Source organism: Aplidium turbinatum, chromosome 8, assembly GCF_918807975.1.
Source record: "Aplidium turbinatum chromosome 8, kaAplTurb1.1, whole genome shotgun sequence".
NCBI classification, from domain to species: domain Eukaryota; kingdom Metazoa; phylum Chordata; class Ascidiacea; order Aplousobranchia; family Polyclinidae; genus Aplidium; species Aplidium turbinatum.
Window position 1 is genome coordinate 7767088 of NC_137479.1, and position 23702 is coordinate 7790789.

The window sequence follows — 23702 nt, forward strand, 5'->3', positions numbered from 1 at the left end:
TCAAGTCATAACAAACATTTTTGAGTGGAAATGGTGTTTTACAAAAGGCACTTACTCAATGATCAAAATGAAACAAATCAACCATAGCCCACAACTCGGAATTGTTAAAGATTTTCCTCCTTACTTAAATAAACTATTGCAGAACTGGTAATCGTGTTCTAAATTGTCATCAGTGTTGCTATATAATTTTTCCAGCGTCAACCTCAAGAACTTTCAAAACTTTGTTGCAGTTTTTTGTGCATGTTGAAACAGTTGTGGACCTGAAAAATAGGATTTTCTGGAGATCCATAGTTTCAACATTGCATTAATTGAACAATGTAAACATTAAGGTCTGCAAATTAAAAACGTTGGCTAGAATGTGTGGGCGTGGAGCTTGTCCCGAGAAAACTTTGGAAAATTTTATCTTGTTTTAGTTATTTTGTTTTTTTATGTATTTTCAGGCCCAATAATGATTTTTCGGTTCTAGACGTAGCCTACACTTTAACGTTATAGACTGATTTCACCCAATTCATTAAACTGTCATATTTTGTGATAGTTTAAGACGGAACGTTTGCTTTAAACTTAAAGTACAATTACTAAAGCTTATGTTTTTGTTTTTGCAAGACGTTGAACTTGATTGCTTGCGATTTCCTATCAGTCCAACGTTTTGTTGGCTATCAAATTCCCACTTATATGTATTTGCTTTTGATAGCCTATGGATTATTAGAAGACTAAAAGGTCCTGCTGTTAGTGAGTTTACGTACCTTCATACAGTTTGTTCAGCAGTCCATTGCTAGTTTATAGAATATGATGCAAGTTCGGTGTGTTTGATACTCATACTGTTCAATTTATAATTAACTTGGGAGTTTTCTTTATTTTTGACGACTCCAAAGATACAACAAAATTTATATGTTGATAGGTAACCTGATCAGCTAAAGTATGAAAACAGAAAATAGAGATTGTTGATTTACCCAGAAACGTATGTCAGATGGGCTCATGTTGAGAAAGAAGAATTTACAAAAGGATACAAACTGGCCTATTTTAGTCAACGATTGAAAATAAAACATGTTGCCAAACGTTTCAGAACATGAAGCTCTACTCGTAGCAAAACCAACTTTCCTTCAACCCTTTGATGTTGCGACCGCGCCATGTTTGCGATTATCTTGTTTCGACATCAAGTGCGTTACAACGTTCGCGTTTTGTTGCTTCTATCTTTTTCTAGACCTCTGCTATATTTGGAGTATAACTTACTGCTTTTCGTTGTAATGGTCAAAAGTAAAAACAAACTGAACTGAAACAAGCAAAACAGGAAGCTCTACGCATAGTGAAACCAACTTCACTTCACATCATTCTTTAACTGTGTAAAATAGCAAAAATGCCGAACCAAGCGATACATCATTCGCTGGAGGTGTAGATGATGTAATGCCTCCTTATCCATTTTCTATTCTAAAAAAAAAAATCATTCAAGCTATTTTCGCTGTGTGTGGAGCGACATGTCCAGAGATGTTAATATGATTTTTGTACCTTTATTTATTAAAAAAATATATTGCAGAGCAAAATAATTTCAACAGCATAAGTAGCACCACACCTGGCAACTTATTGATCAAACGCACACTGCGAGGGGGCGCACGTACGCTGAGCGGTTGACAACACCGCAGCAATGCAAAAGTTGTGTAGGTGAAGTTATTTGCTTGTGCACGTTCATATCCTTGTCTAACGCAAGACTAATGATACAAGGAATATCTTACCTTGTCGTTTGTCTTTTCATTCCATGCTAATCTGGGAAATGGGAATTGCTTACTATGAGCAAAGACAGAAGCAAAAAGTAAAACCTAGAAACGAAGAGTGAGAAACAAGAACTGACTGCTAAAGTAATAATTCAAACCTAACCATGAACATCATGGTGGTGTGGTACATGTCAACGATGAAAACATAGTCCAAGTTTGTAGAAATACGTACTTCTGATTTACATAAGAATTTAGCAAGATAGTTGGAAAAAAGTCAAGTTTTCATACGTTTTGCTGAAAAATCAAAAGCGTAAGGGCAAGCAAATATTGCTCCATGTGAGCTATTATTGCTGAGAACTGAGCAGCTATGTTGATGTTGCCGTTTGCTGTTAACCAGAAGTGCTGCCATATACTTTATAGTCATACGTTTTACTCTCAAACGGTTTTTATGACTTTGGCTGTAAAAAATTAAAATCAGAATGCGATCATGGCGCGCTTCGACATCAGAACTCTGACTCCCATTTTCATATCTTACTCAAATTAATTTATCGTTATCAAATATGCTTAACTTTTTACATCAGTATTCAGTTTTCTGTTTAGTCTGACAGCCGGTGTCTAATATAGACAATTAATTATTATCATCTTGACTTGATAAAATCTTTGAAATTTTAGATTGAAATTGTTTTATAGAATCGTCACTCAATTGGATAACCTTAGGTTTGTATTACTTGCTCTATACACCAGAAACTCAGTTTGCTCTTTTTGTATAGTTTTGCTCAATCCATCCTGGTATCGTATCTTCTTACAAACTTTAAGAATTTGTTTTCTCACAACATCGCGCCAGCAACAGTCTGTTGCTGTTCATAAAACTATTGAACACACGCTCGTACTAAGCAGCAGCTGCCGATGTGTTGACGAAATCCCCTTTCCTGTTTTCGACATAACCTAATTGTGACAAAGTGGGTGCATTACTTTAGCTAAAGAATAACTCAGCCAAGACAGAGATTGACAAAGTAGCCGAAAGGACACTAGCAACAACGCGTCTTTGAGTTCTAGTATTGTGCGTAAGGGAGATAGCAAAGTCAAAAGAATATTAATGGAAAAAAGATGAACTGAGGAGTCAAAAAAATTCATGTTCAAAAATTCTTAAACAAATGGAAAACATCCGGCTATATACGCAAAGTCAAGGATTGGAAATAGGTCTACTGTGCAAACAATATATGCGACTGCAAACAAGGTTGGAAGATTGCTATAACCATGATATCTAGCATAATTTTATGTCAGTTGCAACAATGTGGCCCAAAATAATTCTCATTAGGAGTTTTACAAATACTGTTTTGTTATTTGCAGAAGTAGGCTACTCAACCGTGTGATATTTAAGTTCAACTTTTTGCTTTGTTGTAGTTTTGATATTTTTAATAATAATTTCTTCTCTCTTGAATACGGTATCATTAATGGAACATTCTAATGAGGAAGAGAAAGAAAAGAAGTATACGTGTGCAGAACAGTCAAAGAGTATAAGTAGTCTACAAAAAAAGGTTGTTGGACTACAGTACTCCAAGGTGACAAATGAAATACTTTTGTACCGAAGAAAAAAGAAATAAGCTGCTTGGATGGCTTCTCATTTTATGATGTTGATTGCTTAATATTGATTGCGTCTTAAAAGTGAAAATAACCGGTGCATAGCCAGCCGTTGGCTTGAGTTGGAAGTAGGCCATGCAATTTGAGCTGGTATATACAATGGTATTTCCTATTGCTTTACTTGGTAATAATGTGTAAAATGTTGGATTTAAGTCCACTGATCTAAACAAACTGTACCACAAAAGTTTTGAAAATATTTAGGTGCATTGAGATAGTGACACAGTTGGCAAATAAAATCGAAACGTTTTAGTTGCCAAATGATACCTCATATTTTTATAGAAAACACTAACTTAGGCATGGCGTCTTACCTTCTCGATATAAGTTGCTTTGTATAAACGCTTAGCAAGCTACAGGTGGATTCCAAAGTTGAAAAGCATAAAGCGAACTTTCTTTGAACTCTAACAACTTGTTCATCTCTTTGACTTTGCCTCATGGTAGGAAAGAGTTTCAGAAGACCTTGATTGCTGAACACGGAGCTAACGACCATAAACATGCTTCGGATCAACAACCAAACGGCTATCAACAATCAGGCTGGGAGCGGATTTGAAACGGTTTCTGGTTGGAGTCAAGACTGGTCGTCAGCAGAAAGCTACACGAATGCCACAGCGACGTCACTTGACGAAAGTTTCAACTGTGACGTATGGAGCATGCCGTCTCGTGTGGCATTACAAGTAAGCTAGCAGACCGATGGTTTGGTTTTGGTTTTTGGTTTAGTTTTGATTTTTGAATCTTTATCTTCGGGGCTCGGACTGACAAAGCCTTGATTGGTTATTCCTGGTAGTTACGTATACTTGTAGAGGCTTTTGATACAGGGCCGGTTACCGAGATTGGCAGAGTGAAGTTTTCCGATTGTTGAAGTGTTGTTGCCGGGGAATTATTCCATTCACTAGGTGCCGCTGAATGGAGAGCAGTCCTTAACGTGCGTTGCTCAAGCGCACACCCCGAGAGTCGAACTTGTGCCGCGTGATCTTGAGCCCGGCGCGTAACCACTGAGCTAACAGGGCGGACATATTGTAACTACTAGACATTGTAACTACGGGGATGTAACTACTATCTTTAGTTTGTATAGTTATGCAGCATACAGTTCACATAAAATCAATTGAAACGTTGTTGTACAAAATTAACATTAATGTACGAACAACCATACAAGACTAACATCATTTTATTCAGAAATTCTTGCCGCAAAATAGCAATTAAAAAAAGATAAATTGGCCGTTTTCGGCACTACGCCCAAGAGTAAAAAAAAACTATGCTAAGTGATCGGTAAAAAAATGAGAGTTAGAAACTAAATTCTATTTTGCCGAAACTGCAAACGATACCTCTGAAATATATAGCACAACTAGAAGCTCGCAAAAACACCAACAACAAGCAAAAGTTAATTAACTTTGCATCAGCAAGGAGCATATCGTGCGGTCTGATCTGTAATTGAGATAGAAAGACGCAGCCCTGCGCCGAAAACGTTGCATTTGCTTTCAGCATTAATTGTATTATGTGTACGAATAAAACAGTATCAACTGTATTGAATCTTTTAAACGTAGTTACAGTAGTTTATTGCTGTGGCATAAGTAAAAAGGAAATTTCAGAAGGGGGGGGGGAGCAAAAAAATGTTGGAGGGTAGATGTCATTTAACATAAACTACCACGGTATTAATAGTATTAAAACGTTTTTTGAAGGGAGAGAATATAAAATTTTTGGGGAGACGGTCGCCCATTCAAACTTCTCCCGAAGCCTGGTCCTTAGTTTACTGACAACTTGGTTTTCACATTTATTGCAAACCTTTCATTAGGATTACTCACCGTCATCAAGCAATAGGATTTACAGTATTTTATAAAAACTAACCCAAACTTTTTCCTTTTTGGAATTTAGGAGTCCAAGCATGGACAGTGTACAAAGTTTGTTTTTGTAATTATTGCTATCCTAAATCATACATGTTTAAAATTCAATAAGCGTAATATCTCAATTTGTTATCTAACTCCATAACCAAACCTCGCGGATCGTAATTTTTGTAAGTTTTTATTCATTTAACAAGCTTTGATTGATGTGGGGTTTGTTCCTAGGTATTTTGCTTGGCAACCATTATGATCAACATTGTCGCAGCAGCTGTGGTATTCGGAGTACCTACACAAGTTCGAGGAAAACATGTGTCATTTCTTTTTGTATGCGTCAGACTGCTGAACTTATTGGACATTTGGCAGGTAAGTTTCCACAACCAACTCATACCACGTATGCTTACTTTGTCGTCATCGTTAAACTAAAAGTCTCCAAAGAATACGTAGGTCGATATGCGTGGCATGCTTATCCGGTATAGGCTTCCGTTATGAGGTAGGCTACCGTAAGTCTATGGCTTACACTTCGTTGTGAAACTATGCGTGCCTCAGTAATGATTGTGCAAAAATTTGCTTCATGACTGGAAAATAGTGTGTTTTGTGTGTTGCCTACAATCTTTTTCCATCTGGTAGGCTGATTTATCATATCTGCAGCCTACATTGCAGCCTACATTACAGCCTACATTACACAATATAGGCTTACAATAGCAATGTTACCTTGGTTGAATGATAAATGGCAATACATTGAACCCGTTTGTTTGTATAATATTGTACTTTAACTAAAGTGAAAAATAGTTATATGAAATTTTTTTAATATTTAAAAGCGCTATTTTGGAAGTCTTTTTTGCAATAATTCAAAGTATGTTTACGTTGAAGCAATGTAAAAAACTGACTTGTTGACTGGGTTGCACTGACTATTCACCCGGTAGCCTTGCCACCCCCAAAGAACTTGGCATTTTTACAAGAAACAACAATTTCAAGGATGAGGAGTTGAACGATTTTTGATTCACCAAGTCAGTCATTCAAACTGTAAGGCCAGAGACTATTGTTCTGGTCAGCCTCCTCTGTATCAGAATCTATCGGGCATGTTGAAAACTTGCAATTGGTTTAAAGATGCTCCTTTTCCGATGGAAGTTACAAATGTTAAAAAGTCTATTATTTTTATCTTCATCAATTTTTTAAGTGAATTTTATATCATTTCAGTGCGTTCTTCTATTTTTCGTGCCATTCTTCATCCCAAAAGATTGCAATCCCAGCATCGCCTTTTGTGACGCCACCGGCTATCTATTTACGTCAGTCACTCTGTTTTCTCCGCTTGTTGCTATAGTGATGGCCGTGGACCGTGCGGTTGCAGTTTATTTTCATGTTCAATATAAAGCAAATCCCAACACAAAGGTAAAAATAACCATTAGCAAACTGATATTGAAAACATTGTGGTACAGACGAAACCGGTTATTCGCATACTGATTAAACGTATTAACCGCACAAGAAGGGGGGAGGTTAATTTTAATTTCAACTTTAGCCCTGGTTTTAAGATACAACAGCACATTCTAAGAATTCTAGAAAAAAAAATTAAAATTTCCCTCCAAAAGCTACAATTGCGTGGAGAAAGCTTCACAATACACTGAATTTATCAATTTATTGCATTGGATCATCGGTAAATCCAAAAGATTGGAAAATTGATTCACAAAGTTTTATTTTCGAATTTTGTATTGAGCTGGCTAAAGTAACAAATAAAATAAATATAACCATATCAATTTCGAAAATTTCACAGGCTTTTTGCTCTTTCGTGTATTGTAGAACATGACTATTTCTGTCGGCTTGTATTATTTTTGGCTTAATGGATTACATGTGAAAATCTACTCTAGATTAAAGTCCCAGACGGTGACATGTTTATAATAGGTCTAGCTTATGCAACCTTTTCTCCCACGATAGAAATATCCTACTTTCGGGCCCTAAATAATTTTTCATACAACAACGTCGGATTTTCTATGAAAATATTTACCTGAAACTTTTTTTTAACAACTACAGCTATTTTATCAAGTTATATGTTGTATCATACAATTATTACTTTTTAGACACTGCGAAAAGTTTAATGAGAAGATCTGTTGTAAGTCATGTTGAGGTGTGTTGGCCTAATGTACAATATGCAAATTAGTGATGGTTGCTACTATGGCAATCGCCTACTTATTATGATGAAATAAATCAAATGTGCATCTACTGTATGGATATAGGGTCAAGGTACCATAGCCAATATCAATGGCTGGCTGAGCTGTATATAGCGTCAAGCTGATGGTTGGATTTCCACCGGTACACAGGTTAACCAAAAACCGTAGTGCTAAATCTCTCCATATTTGGCTTGTGGGTCAAAAAACCAATCGGGAAAACACGATAGGTCTCAAGAAAAAAGCAGATTATTTATTAATGTTGCCTTTTCTTGTCTGGAGTGCAAGCTATGCATTGTAAGAGAATGCTGAGAGTTCACTTCACAGGATCAGCGTATTGTCCAGTATCCTATTGAGAGAGCTTAACAAACACCTCGAGTCGACAAACATGCATTACAACAACTTGCTGGAAGCATCTTGAGCAGCAGTTGTCAGCTTGAAGTTTTCAATTGGTTGTTGCAGCAGAAGCATACCAAAAGCAAGTCAATCTACGTGATTAAACTGAAACCAGCAAATAAAATAGACAAGTACAGTAGATGGAAAGAAATGAGCAGAGGTTTCAAAATGACAACTTGAATGGAAAATGCAATGTAAATTTTTGCAGACATAAGCCAAAGTTGTTTTATCAGTTATCATAATAAAATAAGCTAAAAACGACTTTATGTTTTGAAAACTCGTTTTTGAAGATATGCTTTGTTCAATTTACGGCGGCTCAACTACAACCAGTCACACAAACTGTTTGCATTAATGTCACGCTTTTGCGCATGCGCGTAGCATGCGCACAAATCAAAATGACCACTTTCCCGTGTTTTACGATGAAACCAAAATCAGAAAATGTTTACGGCATTCTTGCAACATCTCTGATGTATTTTTGTATAGTAGCAAATAAAATATGTTTGTATTTTAAATGCCGTAAAAAAACGTGACATCCATACAATTTTAGGTAATTAAACGCGAAAAGTAATTTTCAGGGTGGGTCGTGGGTGGGTTATAAGGGGTGTTTTCGGATTAAAGTTTCAAAAATTTTTCCAGAGATCTTAGATCAGCGGTTCTCAACCAGTGGGCCATGGCTCACTGGTGGGCCATAGAAGCATTTTGATGTGGGCCACAGACATATTTGAAAAATTGAAAGATTTATTGAAACATTTTGTTTCATTTTTGTCACTATAGTCAATTTTACACTTGTGTGTTTGTTTAGTTACAATGAATGATGCTGATGCTGCTGTTTTTAGCTGCAAAGTGGCAATCATCATTCTAAATACTGAAAAGTTTGGGTGTTCATCAGAACAATTATCGTTTCTAGCACTAGTTGCTACGTTCATCTGATGAAATTGAAAGTAAAATTAACAACAAACAAGATGTGAAGCAATAAACCATCTTGTTTGTTGTTAATTTTACTTTCAATTTCATCAGATGAACGTAGCAACTAGTGCTAGAAACGATAATCATCATTCTAATTATTGCAACATGCAGTATACATCAACTCACTTTTTACAACACTTTATGATGTAATAGACTAGTTTGTGGTTACATTTAAGCCATCTTTATAATCGGTAGCCTTGTCGAACTTTTGCAGATCCGCTTTTTAGTACGTGCAGCATTTTATTTTGTGGATTGTTTTGGGGAGGAATTGACAATACTTGAAGCTTTAAGTTTGATGAAAATTACGTTCAACATGTACATCAATTTTTGATAACAGAGAAGAAAAAGGACAATGTGTATTATGTTGTAAAGTTCTTAGTCACCATTCATTGAGGCCATCAAAACTGAAACTTCACCTGGAAAAAGTTCATCCTAATTACAAGGATGAAGATATGAATTTTTTTTAACGAAAAGACGACAATGTGAAGCGTCAGCACCTGGCTTCAACAAAGGGATTCCAGCAACATTCCAAAGGCAATGTTCTGCTGCTTTTGTTTATAAACCTTTTTTGTAATTTTTTTCCTACATAAAAACTGAATGGGCCACAGAACTTTTATGCAAACAAAAATGGGCCACGACAGAAAAAAAGTTGAGAACCACTGTCTTAGATTGTCCTGTTGTATTCTAAAATCAGGGCTGAAGTTGGATTTGAAAGGGAAAACCGATTAAGCCCCCCCCTCCATTCTTAGCATAATATTCCTAAATCTCAAACTATATAACACATAATCTGATTTAGACAACCGCGTATAGTTATCGGTTAAACGTATTAAATTCTTGAAAAGTTTACAATACAATTATGCAGTTTCGTCTGTACTTTAATACATTTAATTTGGAAAGGCTTTCCTCTTTAATTGTATCAACTTCAGCAATGTGCTCATTAGGTTTTCCCATTCTTTTATAAACTTGATGGAGTTTGTCATGGGACTGATTTTGGATTTTTTTAAACGTGCACATTGCAGAACATACGTAACCCATTGACGCAGCTAGAAAGAAAAATTTAAAAAGGAAAAAGTAACTTTTGCGGGGCAAACGTCATTCAACATAAATTACAATGGTATAAAAACGTTCTAATAGCATCAAAAAATATTTTTTAATGGGCAAGATTTAGTTTTGAGGGTCGATTCCTCCACACAACCATTCGAAAATACATATTTTAGCGGAAAAAGCGATTGTGGCGATTCATGGCACGATTGCGCGTAGTTTAATTACCCTCAAACCAAACCGGTTAGAAATCACATTTTTAACTCATTCTATTTCATATTTCAGATTAAATATATTTTCCTGATATCACTCCTCGGATTTTATGGAATATACTTATTGTTCCCCTGCTTCACTCCTTTTGGGGCATACGTCGCTGTTCCATGGCTTTCCTTGTGCTCGTTTGAGTGGGGTGTTACGAGTAGAACATTTGATTTGGTCTTAGCGTCTATCACCATGGTACTCATTTCCATATTGATTGCAGCAAATGCAGCCATTCTTATAAAAGTAAGTTTTTAATCAAAAAACACAAACATATAAAGTAGGCTATGTGCGGATTGTAGGATGTAGTAGGTTTACGCATTACTGAGAATAGGACTAGAAAAAACATTTTAAATAAAGGTTTTGTTTTATTTCAATTAAAAAGCATTTTCAAGATTATACTGGTTAATATATATTTTGGTGCCAACAAAGTTTCATCAGACTTGGGGTATTTTGGACTCGCTGAATTCGGAAAATAACCTGTTTTTTTCGAATTGGTTCTGGTTTTTGAGATTTTTGTATTTTTTGTTTCAAACAAGCGCTAAACATAAATTACGCAAATTTTACATCAGTGTCCCTCTTTGCTACAATCTTGATGAGACAGTGGACTATCTGCCTTTTCGTCACAATATTCAACCATTCTTGTTGCGATATTTTGAAAGATGCCGATTATTATTGGCATATATCGGCAGCAGTGGCCGAGTGGTTAGCGCGTTGGGCTCGCAGTCGAGAGCCTGCATGTTCGACTCCAGCCACCCACACTTGCTGTTGTTTCTCTGGGCAAGAAACTTTACGATAATTGCCTCTACCCAGTGATCGATTTCGAGTAATGAGTAGTACCAAATTGAAGTCATAAGTAGAGTAGACAACCGGAAACAGACATTGCCGTCGGCTGCAGCGTGGGTCAGGTGTACGTCGGAAGGCGTACACCGATGCATAGCGCTCAAGTCCGCTTTCCCGCAATGCAGGATAAAGATAAACAAACAAAAAAAATTATCGCAGAATTGACGTAGGTTACACAAGCCATGTTTCATAATTATGAAATCAATCACAGATGTCAACAAACTAAGCACTGTAATCAGGAAGCAAGGTATTCTTTTACTACAAAACTAATAAAGTCAAAGCGCAAACACTACTTGGAGCTATACGATACAAAAAAGAAACGATTCTTACGAGTATTTTTCTTCAACATACTTAAATATTTGATTTGGAAAGAATGTATTCCATAAAGTTTTCATCGTTTTCAGCTTTTCGGTTTCCAAGCAAATCAAGTGTGGATAAAACAAACAATAGCCAAGTAGCAGACACCATGTCTGTCATAGACTGTACAAAACATGCGTCGTTTGTACGCTTGCATCTCAAGCATCATTAAAAAAGATCGCCTTCAGATTTTAGATGGTCGAAAGAGAAAAATGCTGTGCAAATATAACAGAAGCAATCTCACTTTCAAGCAAGGCTTTCACAAACTGCTTCATCAAGCCTGATGGCATATAAATGTGTATTGGTGATGTTAGCTTCACCAAGTCTCATGAAATCTGTCACTGGCTGGACTTTTTTCACCCAGTCATGAGTAGGCCTACGCGGTTTCACATCCGACTGCAGATAAATACATATATGCCTCCTTCGTATAATCATTTTGATGACCAAGCAAAAATACTTTTAATTTGTTATTTTTAAGTCCACATACTCAGTGATGTACGCGCATACACAAAATATTGACGCCGTCAGCGTAAACGCAAACGTTCGAAAAACCATACGCCCTATGCGTCAACGTAACTTGTAAAAAAGTTGGCGGCATCAGCGTCAGCACATTAAAAGGTATGCGTTGACGCTATCCGCTAAAAAACCGCGAAAACTTCACGGCGTAGCCTCAAGCGCAAATTATCCGAAAAAATGTGGCCGTAAACGTTAGCGTAAACAAAGGCGTATACGTATATCTCTGCAAATACTGTAGATTACGAAATCGCACAGGCTGAAAGAAGCACTGTATATGGAGCACTGTATAAGGAGCACTGTATGGGCTTAATTTTATAATCAGAAACAATAAAATGCAATATAGGGTAGTTATAGATTATTGACAAACAAAACTTTTCTGTTTTTGTGAACCAACCCAGCAAACTGTCGACTTGAAACGGTTGACTATCTCGTATCATTAGCATAGTCCTGTTAACGCAACAAACAGTTTACCAGCCTCATTTTTAATCATAAATCAATTTCGCTATCACAGCATCCTTAGTATGACCATATAGTAAGAGCCTACATACATCCTATAATGAGCCGTTTGTCGAGTTTTTCTGTATGAGTGGCTTATATCCTGTACAATTACGAACGAACGGAAAATGTACGAAACTAGAAATAAAACAAATCTCAAATGACTTTGTGATATAAATTATAGATGAGAATGCGTAAAATACAAATTGCGCGCATGAAGCAAATGAATATGAAACAACAAAAGAAGAAGCTGAAGGAAGAAAAAAAGTTTGCTCCTGCAGAAGCTTTTCGGTTGCAAAAGTAAGTTGGCTTCACTTTCATCAAGACTTTTCCTTGCTTAAAGGTAATTTTTTTCAATCAAGGGGCAAGTAAACAAAATTTTAAAAATTGTAAAATTCATAAAAATGACTTGAAAGGAAGTTGAGCTGAATTAAGTTTTCCTTTTAAGGTTTACAATTTGGCTTGGATTTAATATTTAATTACTTGACCTTTGCTTGATAAAAACAAAAAAACATCTGTTTTTTTATGATTGGCATGATTCACAAGAGTATTCGGTAAATTTGATGATTTTGCCATGATATAGGGTAGGGAAGAACTGGGTAAAACGGACATGCTAACTTCAAACATTCAAAGTGCTCTATTTGAGCAAACAAATCAGATATCCTGGACCAATTACGCTTTTTGAATTAACATGTCACTGAACAACAACTGCCTACAGTATGAAACTTAATGTGTTTTTATTTTTTAGTTTATTTCCAAAAAAATGATTTTTATTCTGGGTGTCCGCTTTGCCCCAGGCATGGGGCAAATCGGACATAGTGTATGACTGCTTTACCTGAAAGTTTATTTTGTCAATTATTTGTCAAGGTCAAGCAGTTTTTTGTAAACTTGTTAGAATGAATATTTATGAATAAAAATAGTCAAGTTTGGTAACCAATAAAGTTATTTTAAAGAAAGCTTTCACCCAACTTCTTCAGAAGTCTTATTCAAATACAATGAAACTAACTGTTTGTGAAACAGTGTTTGACAAATGCATCTTTGCTATTTCAGGTCTCCAAAACAAGCTAGCTACCTGTATGAAAATAATTTTCTAGCCAAACAAACTACTATTTGTTTTAGGCTGTGTGCAAGTGATATTCGTATGTCTGTTATGCCCCAATCGTCCGTATGCCTGTTTTGCCTCAAACAAGCTACATAAAAAAGTCTATAGTTATACGCAAAACTAAAATATGTGGAAAGCTCATTTCTTGGAGGATAGTGATTCATTGTCAGTGACAATCGGTGAGGGAAAGCAAGGAAAGCAGTGCTTACCTGAGCGAAAACTATGCAAAATATAATGACTGAATTCTAGGTTTAACTTCTTATTATTTTTATCACGTCTATTTTAACTTGAAAATTACTGTGTTCGTGACTAGAATTACTCGTAACGCTTGTGAGTAGTCTAAGTCCTCACTAAACCGCATGTCTTGCCTATAAATGCCAATTAACGCAAACGCTCCTGTCAGAAACAACCACTGAGGCTCCAGGGAAATCAATTTGCAAATCAATTTGCAATTTGGAAATCAATTTGAAATCAATTTGCTTTCCCCACGTTCAAAAACGTCAAAAAACGCCTTCGTTTTATCCAATCCTCACTCGTTTTGTAAAACGTCACCAGCTGCTTAGCCAATCAGATGTGTTATGGTTAGAGTTGCTTTCCCAGTGACGTCAATGGGTACAGTCGCTAGACTAACTCGTCATACGCACAGAATGGTCTCTCGTCATGGTACACACCACAGCATCATAATGCCGAAAAGATTGTTGCTGTTTTTTGATGTCTTTTCGCCATGTACTTTAGCCTACTAGCTTTCATAGTCATGCCTTTGCTCTTTTTACAGCGTTGATATAACGTTACTTTGCCAATGAACGTTCAGGTGCGGATGCAATATTTAGTTCGTTGAGCTTCTATACGCAGGAGGCAAACTTATCCAGCTTTTTGTACAAATTTCTTGCGGTTGTAATGTTTAGGCCTAAGTGTTAGTTTTTGTAGTGTAAGCCTAACTGAATATCTGAGAATGAAAATTCATGACGAATTAAATATTTAGACAACTATTATTTCATGTCTAACACTAAATTTTGGTCCTGCAACGTTAAAATTAAGATTGTTCATGACTTCTAAACATTAAATGGATGTATGATCACGACATAGGCGAAGCACAATTTGACAGATTATTATTTTTGATTTGTTTTGGAAATGCTCTCAGAGCGCACCAAATTGGAAGTGTTTTTCAAAATTTTCTGAGGGGGCCTCCAGACCCCCCGCTGAAAGTGTTGCCTTTGGCAACACGCTTTCGGGCTTCGCCCGACGGTTACGCCCTTCGTGCCTACTACCTTGCTGCAGCATATTTCCAAGTTGCTTTCCCAACGGTTTGAGCAACCGAACGTCACTGTTCATTGTCTACCAATGTTTAAAACTAAAGGAGAAGCAGAAATTATCAAGAAACAGCTAAATATCATCAAATTTAGTGGACAAGTTATTATTATTACAAAGTACTTTGAAAACTATTTTGGTCTCAGGAAAGTTTCAATTTTTTTGTGTGGAATATTCATCCAAGTAGTTCTAGAAGATAGAGAAAAAAATTATTACTTTTGTTTGTAGTTTAAAAAAAAGCAAATGTCCGTTTTGCCCTTTTCGACAACTTTAATTTTTTTTTTTGCAACAGCTCACCCAAATTCGGAAACCGCCTGGTTTAAAGCAGTACATACTACATAACAAAATCATTTGTTTTGAATGACAGATTGCATAAAAGTGCTGATGACATCATCGACATTTCATCCAATGATTGTTCGATGTTCGCACCAACCTCGTCACGCTTGAGTAAGCGCATTGGAAGTCTTGTACCACCAGCTTTGCAATTAAATGACACAAAAAATTTTGAAGGGTTTGGCAAGCGACTATCAAGTAAGACAAGGTCCACCTTCTCACCAAATTACAACGCATCCCAATCTATTACCCCTTCTCCTAATAGTCCAAGAAAGTATACATGGGGAAGAAGCAAACGGCCCCAATCAATGGTGTCTCCCAATACAACCACCAGTATGCTTTCAGCTGATGCCCAATGTGTCAGTGCAAGCTCAAAACAACATTCACCATCACCCTTACTGTTTTCTCCTGACAAAGATATATGGAATATTCCAGAATGTGAGTAGTTATAAAATTCGTTGTTGCGTAATGCTGTGTTGAACATTGGTGATATGCTTTCCTTGTTGTAAATCACAACTGCAGACGGTTTGAACGAAAGGTTATAGACGCATAGTCAAGTAACCTTCATATTGGTGAGTGGCAGACCAGCACTGGCAGTCTATGTTTGTCAAGTAGTAAGCGCCGTGTGGCGAGATATTTGAAAAAGTTTGAGAGAGAAAAATTTTTAGGATATTATTTTGATCAGCTTGAGCTTTTCTTTGTAAAACAAAACTACAAAAATTGTCCAGTGTTTTTCTTACCACTTAGGCTATCAATATTTTACAAACGAAATTGAAACGGAATAGCAGGTATTATAAAAAACGTAAGAAGTTTGCTTCTGAGTCTCTGCCCCAGTTTTGATTGATTTTAGCGGAGAAGGTTGTCAGGTATGACAATTTTACCCTATATTCTTTTAGGATGAAAAGCGATAGAAAAAAGCACTGAGACTACATGAATAAAATAATATCTTGAGGAAAAGGCATTCATTCCTTTTAAGTTACACCTGTCCTACTTTGAAAAAGAAAAAAATCGTCCAATTCAAGATATGGGTTGTGTAGTGAAATATTTCGTCAAGAGTCTTTTGTCATGAGCCTCTAGCTAGAGAGCTAAAAGTGGCTAATTACTTTTTACAGCAAAGTCCAGATCGTTGAAACGCAGCTCCAGTGCTGACAACATCATCAGTAGTGGATCTCCAAGTAAATTTACATTTTCAAAGCAATACACACCTCCTTTGTTGCGAAGAGTTTTGGATTACCGAACAGGTGGACATTCATATTTTGTCGTTTTCTTTGTTTTTCTATAAGATTACCAAATTGACATCAACTTTTAAACCTCGTCCATTTTTAGTGAGAGTTATGCTTGTGACAATCTCTAGATTTCATATTCGAAAGTAATCACAAACAACAAAGATACAACGAAGATAGCAATAAGATATTTTGTGGCTTGAAATAACTGCTAGTTTAGAAACTTTACAACATGGCAAATTATATTGAAAGCGTATCGTATTATCGACTGATTGTTTGTTAACTAAAAGTGTATTGTTAATTGTGTGCCTAAATACAATGCATCCGTGTTTTGATTGATAGTCTAATACTTAATTGTTTTGTTTTTAATGATAAGGTAAACTTCCGCAGCAAGACAACCGATTATCCTGCCACACTGGATCCAGTGATGAGGTAAAGCAGCAATGATAGGCTATTAGACAATTGCTTCACGTTTGGAACTCTTTAAAGCTCTTGAAATGTCTCCGAAAGTTTTGAGTCGAGTTTCGCTGTTAGTTAGTAGGGTGTGTCAGTAGAAGGGGGGGGGGGGGGAGTAGTTTTAATTTCAACTTTAGACCTGATTTCAGGATACACATAGACTTTCTTAGACTTTTGGATTTTTTTTTTATTTCCGTTCAAAACCCTCCCAAACTTGGTAATTTTGATTTTTGCGCATGACTACACGCATGCGCAAAAACGTACCAAAATACAGATATTTTGTATTGAAGAAATGGAGAAAAGGCTACCACATTATATTAATCCAAGGGGATTGTACAGTTTTTACCTCACAAGTATGGCTTCGTACACCTATCATTCTTACAAAAGTAGAACTTTAAACCTTCTTTGATAAGATAGATATGCAGTCACTAACGAACTCACAACTGTATGGCGCAAGCTTCACAATACACTTGAATTTATCAATTTATTGCAGTAACCTACTCTCTACTTCTTTGATTAGTATTGATCGCACTACGCATCCATTTGGATCACTGGTAAATTTAAAACATTGAAAAGTTTATTCACAAAGTTCTAGTTTTCAAATTATGTATTGATCTGGCTAAATTAACAAATAAAATAAATATAAACCAACCATATCCACTTAAAATCCATTTTGAAACTTTTATAGGCTTTTGTTCTTATAAAGCATGAATACTTCTGTAGGCTTGGATTATTTTTAAAATGTACCCCAGATCAAAGTCCCTAACGGTAACATGTATATAAAAGGCCTAGCCTAAGCAGCTTTTTCTCCCACGACAAAAACAACCTACTTTTGGGCCCTGAAGGATTTTTCATACAACAACGTCAGATTTTCTAGAAAAATATTTATGTGCATTTGTTTTTAAAAGCTACAGCTGTTTAATCATGTTATATGTTGTATCGTAAAACTACTTTTTAAACGCTGTGAAAAGTTTAATGACAAGATTCGTTGTAGGCCATGTTCAAGACTCAAGAGTATAGGCCTAATGTATGTAAATTGGTGATGGTTGCTACTATTGCTACAACAGATAGTGATGGTAATCGCCTACTTGTTATTATGAAACAAGTCAAATGTGCAATGTGCATCTATGGATATACTGTAAGATAAAGGTAGTCAATATCCAATTATCCATGGCTATAGTTATAAGGTCAAGCTGGCTTGGCTTTCACCGGTGTACAGGTTACTTGCCTGGAATGCAATACCGTGCATTGCAAGGAAACCTAAGGAAAGATCTTCTGACAGTTCATTTCGGGATTAGCGCATTATAGCTACTGTTCTTTTGATAGAGCTTTCTAAAAAATCACTTCGTGTCGACAGCCATGCATTACAACAACTTGCTGCTAAGAAGCATCTTGAGCAGCAATTGTCAGCTTGAGGTTTTGAATTGGTTGTCGCAGCAAAAGCATACCAAAGGCAAGTCAATCTACGTGATTAAACCAAAATTTCAAAATTTGGACGGAAATTTAAAAAAAAATCCAGAAGGCTTAGAATGTTCTCTTGTAAGTTATTCTTAAACGAGAACTATAGTTGGATTTGAAAAAAAGTGGATTAACCCTCCTCCCCCATCACCGTTAAAATTATCAGAAAATATTGATAATCATTTCTGATCCAAACTAAAATAAACACAGCAAGCTAAAATGATTTTTCCTATCTGCAATTCTTTTCAAACCATAGCATAGATATCATTTTTCCCCGGACAGTATTGGTAAACGCATTGGCCATTTACATCAATTTGTATTTTCATTGTGTATCAATATCTCAAGAAATACGTCTTGACGCAGACGTATTCTGAACATCCTGTTTATTCTATGTCATTTCCGGCTTACTGCAAGTCATTTTTCAGTTGCATTTACGCTTTTCCGGCTCATAGCGTGAGCGATTTACAATAGACCAAATGCATGTAAAATATTTTACTACACTAAATAACTAGTATTTTTCCTTTAGTATTTTTTCTATAAAATAAGAGTATTTTACCTGTTCATTGATAAAAGATGTTTTCAAATGCCAACACCAAAACTAAGTTGAATTTTTGCACAGGCGTTAAGCTCAAGATCATGCGGTGCTGGTTCCACTTTCGGGGTGTGCGCTTGAGTAACCCATTTCAGGACTGCTCTCCATTCAGCGGCAAATAGTGAATGGCATCATTCCTTAGCAACAACACTTCAAAAATCGGAAAAATTCACTATGCCCATGTTAGTACCCGGCCCTGCGTCAAGATCCTCTACAAGTATGCAAAACTACCAAGTGTAACCAATCAAGGTTTTGTCAGTCTTAGGATAAAGATTTAAAATCAACAAACTTACATAAAGCATTTTAACCATTTGGGCTTTGACGTGAGCTATTCTCAAAGCAACAGTCGGTAGAAAAACAAGCGGTAGAATACATCAAATCAAGTATCTGTTGCTTACTTTTTAATTCATTTTGCATGACTGCATCCAGATATGTCGACGGTCAAAAACAAAAAGTCATAAGTGCATTTTTACACTTTGGAGTAAAAGGTCAAAAAAACATTTTTTTTTTCTTTTTTTGAATTTCGTTAATGCTTTTACTTTGAACATTAATATCTGTACCTATAGTAGTTAAATAGTAGTAATAGCCCTAAGTGCATAGGTTTTGAAAATGTGCAAAAAAGGGTATTTCTCAAAATGTCACTTACGACTTTCTTGTTTTCGACCGTCGATATGGCCTACCATTGTTACAACTTTCGTGCACTGTTTTTTTAGAATGAAACACCGCAAAGAAAAGCAATCGATTCTTCATCTGCCTTCTTTTCCGTTGCCTTTTTTGCTGCTAGAGGCAACACAAAGCGAATAAAAAAGCAAAGAAAAAGTCGTATAATGCGAAAGAATGTGAGCAAGATCACAAAAATGACCACAACCATCTGCTTAGTATTCGTCATCTTTTACTTTCCTTTCATGGTGAGTGCTGAATTTCTATAAACATATTTTAAAATTGCAGGGCCACACGCTTTATTTTTATCCGTTGAAATGGCTTTGAAATAATTCCATTTAGGAGATTCGATTGAAAGCACTAAGAAATGACTACAACGAATGTTTTATCTTAACAGCAGGAATTTAAATGCTTTGAATTAACTACAAGTTCAAACGAGCGATTTGTTACAAATTACAAAAGTAAAGCGAAATAAACCATCATGATTTATCATGATGGTTCATTTGTCGGCAGTGGTGAGAGCCCTGGAACGACGTTTGAAAGGGCACCGGTTCGACACCGCTCACACGCATGCGACTTTGTCTTTGGTAAGACACTTAAATGCATGCTTGAAGGTGGACACGAAAATTGGCTTCCTTGCCTTCTCGTCCACTTAATCTAAATCTTCAAACACCGGGTGTAAGCCTGGATACGACAAACAAACAAAATGATTTTTCACATGCTCGATACAGTTCATTAACGCACCTTGAAATAATGTTATAGCATATTTACTCTGCTGCCTGGCCGAGTGGTGAGAACGTCAGAGCGAAACTCGAAAGATTTTCTGTTGGCACCTCTTCAGAGCACTCGACTATATCTTGGCAAGACACTTAATGACATGACAAAATAATGGGGAGCTGAAGACTCGACGACTGCAAGTCCCTTCAATGCTTTCTCTTGTCTGTTGTGTCGCATTCCAGACAGCAAATCAACCTTTTTTTAAAAGCGGTTGATTTGCTGTCTAGAGTCTATAATGCGCAGTGTGGGCAAAATAAAATAGATTATTATTATTGACTTCATATAAGTGTATAATCAAATACTCTTCCAACTGCACAAATAAGTCTGTTGGCAACAGGATAGCAAGAGGCCATCAAGAACAACATATTTCCTAAGCATCGGTGGTTTGTAAATGCTTTTTCCAACTCTTCCAAATCTTTACAAAAGTCTTTTAAAGTCATAATCTGGGTTTCAATTTTTAAATATTTTATACATCATAGATTCGAAAGATGATTCAACTGATTCCGAATGATTATGCCTCTGTTCGAATCCCACCAGGTGTTGAGATTGCCACCTTGTTTGGTCCTCTTCTCTCACCCCTTTGTAACCCGATCATTTACGTTTTTTTAAACCCACATTATAAAAAACACTGCATAAAATTATTAAGGTAAGTAACGATAGACTTTCAGAAAGGCTTTTTTAAAAATGCGATAAAGGGTTTCGAATTCATGAAAGCTAGAAAACAAATCATATGTTTTTTTGTAAACTTTGATTTCAGAATAGTTCTCCGGGGTTGTTCATCGTGTTCGCGAAAACAATGCTGCTCCGATGTGAACATTTCCAAGAAAATACAACTTTGTAACGAGCGGAGAACAACCAGAAAAAAAAGTCGGAGAGAAAGGGACACAGTATGTTCGCATTCGTCGTTAGACGACGTGTTTTTACCAGATGATTCGGTAAAAAATCAACAATTTTCTACACTTGAAACTTCTTCAAAGAAAATGGGCAACAAGTATTTATTAGCAATTAAATGTCAAAATGGCAGAGCAGCCAGTGTTTTGTAGAGTATTTGTTCTGTAAGTTGCTAATTAGACTTACTTTATTAGACCAAGTCTTGCCATGACGCTGTTTGCCAAGATTCTATACTACGTCTGTCAAATCATCTTATAAATATTATTTTTATTGGAAACTCATCAGAAATGGGCAAAAAACGAACAATAAGCTACTGTACATGTAGCCTACAGCGACTTTGCTGTGTCTGCCAAGAAAAAGGATAAATTTTCTTCTCTTGACTTATGAAGTTGGGAAAGTCTTGGCCAAAAAAAAACGCTTTGTCGCTCTGAAAACTAACAACGATTTTCGTAATCTGGTTTGGCTCTGGGTGATTAACTATCTAAGAAGTAAGTGATAGCTATCAATAATTAAAACTGTCCCACAAAAGATCTGCATGACACACAAACAATCAATGAACAATCTTTCACCTTTCTTGCCAATTTGTATTATATTTGGAAAATTTGTTGTATTTATGCATTTGTTATTTCGACTGCACATTTTAATTGAACTGAGCAAGCGTTAGGATATTGCAACATGAAAGAATTTTGAAAGGAAACGTTTTGAAAGATCAGGTGCTTTTTCTAAGTTCTATTGATAGGAGTTTTTACAAACTTCAACAAAACGGTTGAATTTCTTTCGAGTGAATATGAATTACAAGATATTAGTGCTGCAATGGAATTTCTAGTTGGATTAAATATATGTCTGTTTGTTCAGCACTAGTGTCAGCCTATAAACGTTGCTTAAACATTGAGTTGTTGTGTTTTACAGTCACAAAAAAAGAAAGAGATTTAGAAAGTTTTGGTTTTGAATCTTTATCTTCGAACTAAGAAATTGGTTTGGTTTTATTTTGAATCTTTATCCTCAGCTCAGACTAATAAAGTCTTGATAGGTTATTCTTGGTAACTTTGCATACTTGTAGAGACTCTTGACGGAGGACCGGTTACCGAGGTTGGCGGAGTAAAGTTTCCGATTGTTGATAAAATGTTGTTGCCAAGGAATTATTCCATTCATTAGGTGCCGCTGAATGGAGAACAGTCCTGAAATGCGTTGCTCAATAGCATACTTCGAGAGTAGAACCAGCGCTGCTTGATCTTGAGTCGGGTGCTTAACTGACAGATGGGCTGTCGATATGTTTGAACACAATAGGGCTATAAGTAGAATGTAGGCTACTGTACTTTGTTTTATTTTACTTACTGATTTACTCAATTCAAACTACCAAAGGAATACACTGTATAGCTTCCACGTAAAGAAACGCTGAGAATGCAAATAGGGAGTATAGTACAAAGCATTGATTGCAACAAGCCAGTACGAAGGCAATCTTTTCCAACGTTTGTACAAGAAGCGCGGTAAATCTCGTTTGAAGTGAAGCTGGCAATGCGATACATAAAATAAACGTAACGTTATGTCAACTACAACACAAGCTCAATCGCTTAAATAAAGTATAAACCACAAGTGCTTAATTTTTACCTAATGTAGGTATCAGGCATATTTTACATAGAAAATTTCAAAACAGTTTTCATTTAGTGCATTTTAAAGTTTAGTGCTATTTTTCAAGGCCTTTGATATGACCCGATGGAGAATCAATTCCACATTCACCGACTCAGAGTCGAGCACTGAAACCACTAACTAGTCCATTGTGTCGGTTATCTGTTGCTGTGAATAAAATAGTTGTCTGCGGTTTTGTATATACTTTAGCTCTGGCCAAATTGGGAGCGGCTTTGCTTGCTGACATCAAACACTTGGTGTGCATGATCATGGAGATTCAGTAACATAATCCACACCGCCATCATAAGTAACTTCAGCAGCAGAAGCTTCACCTTCATTTCAAGTAACTTTGTATGTGAAGCAAGCTCAAACAGCAGCGTCTTTCAAGTGTCTGTTCAGGCCTCGCTGTGATTTAAACATCTACAAATTCTATGCCTATGTGACCTTGCCCAAGCCAAACCTATTGTAATTTCCTAGAAGTAAATTAGCCTACACATACGTAGTTAGAAAATTTAATTGAGACATAAAATAGCCTTCTAATTTCAGCATTCTATTTGCACAACTAGGAAGTTAGGCGTAAGATAAGTATTAAAATTGTTTTACAGCCTTTGTTTTTCTACTCTAAACTAAAGTAGGCTATCCTGCTTTAGCGCTAGACCTATTTAAACTATAACCTACATTCTTTCTCAAAGTGCCACCTCGAATAAAAAAGATCAATCTACCAGAGGTGTACAGGAGCCAGAGGTTGAGTTTTGGCCTGAGTCGGAGTGAAGTCGAAGTCTTTAAATTTTTGGGAAAAAACAGCAGCTAGATTTGAGCAAAAGTCTGGTGTTTTTACCAGTTGATAGTTTTAGCGCAACGGTACAAATATTAATTTATTTGATGCAGTTGTTATTTTTGTGTACTATACTAGCATTTTGTTTTATTTTCCCAGCACTAATTTGCATTTATAATATACTCCTATTTGACTGACAGGGTTAGCGAAGGTATAAATTATGATAGAAAAAAAAACAGGATGATGATTTATGGTTTGCGCTCGGAGTCAATATAGAGTTTTCATTCAATA

The 23702-nt window shown here is 36.2% G+C and overlaps 1 protein-coding gene across 2 annotated transcripts; it reads left to right on the forward strand.

Moving 5' to 3' along the window:
* The first annotated feature begins 3637 nt into the window (after window positions 1–3637).
* On the forward strand, window positions 3638–21896 carry LOC145775742 (uncharacterized). Of its 2 annotated transcripts, none has more exons than XM_082587101.1 (11): window positions 3638–4018; window positions 5405–5542; window positions 6377–6568; window positions 10027–10245; window positions 12395–12510; window positions 14988–15391; window positions 16066–16194; window positions 16553–16608; window positions 19396–19590; window positions 20599–20765; window positions 20877–21896. In XM_082587101.1, exons 1-11 carry the CDS (start codon window positions 3839–3841, stop codon window positions 21160–21162), a joined length of 2082 nt encoding a protein of 693 aa, XP_082443227.1. In that variant the 5' UTR covers window positions 3638–3838; the 3' UTR covers window positions 21163–21896. The 2 variants fall into 2 exon arrangements, with proteins under 2 accessions (XP_082443227.1, XP_082443228.1); XM_082587102.1 differs by having other exon boundaries at window positions 20882–21095.
* Window positions 21897–23702: the final 1806 nt, after the last annotated feature.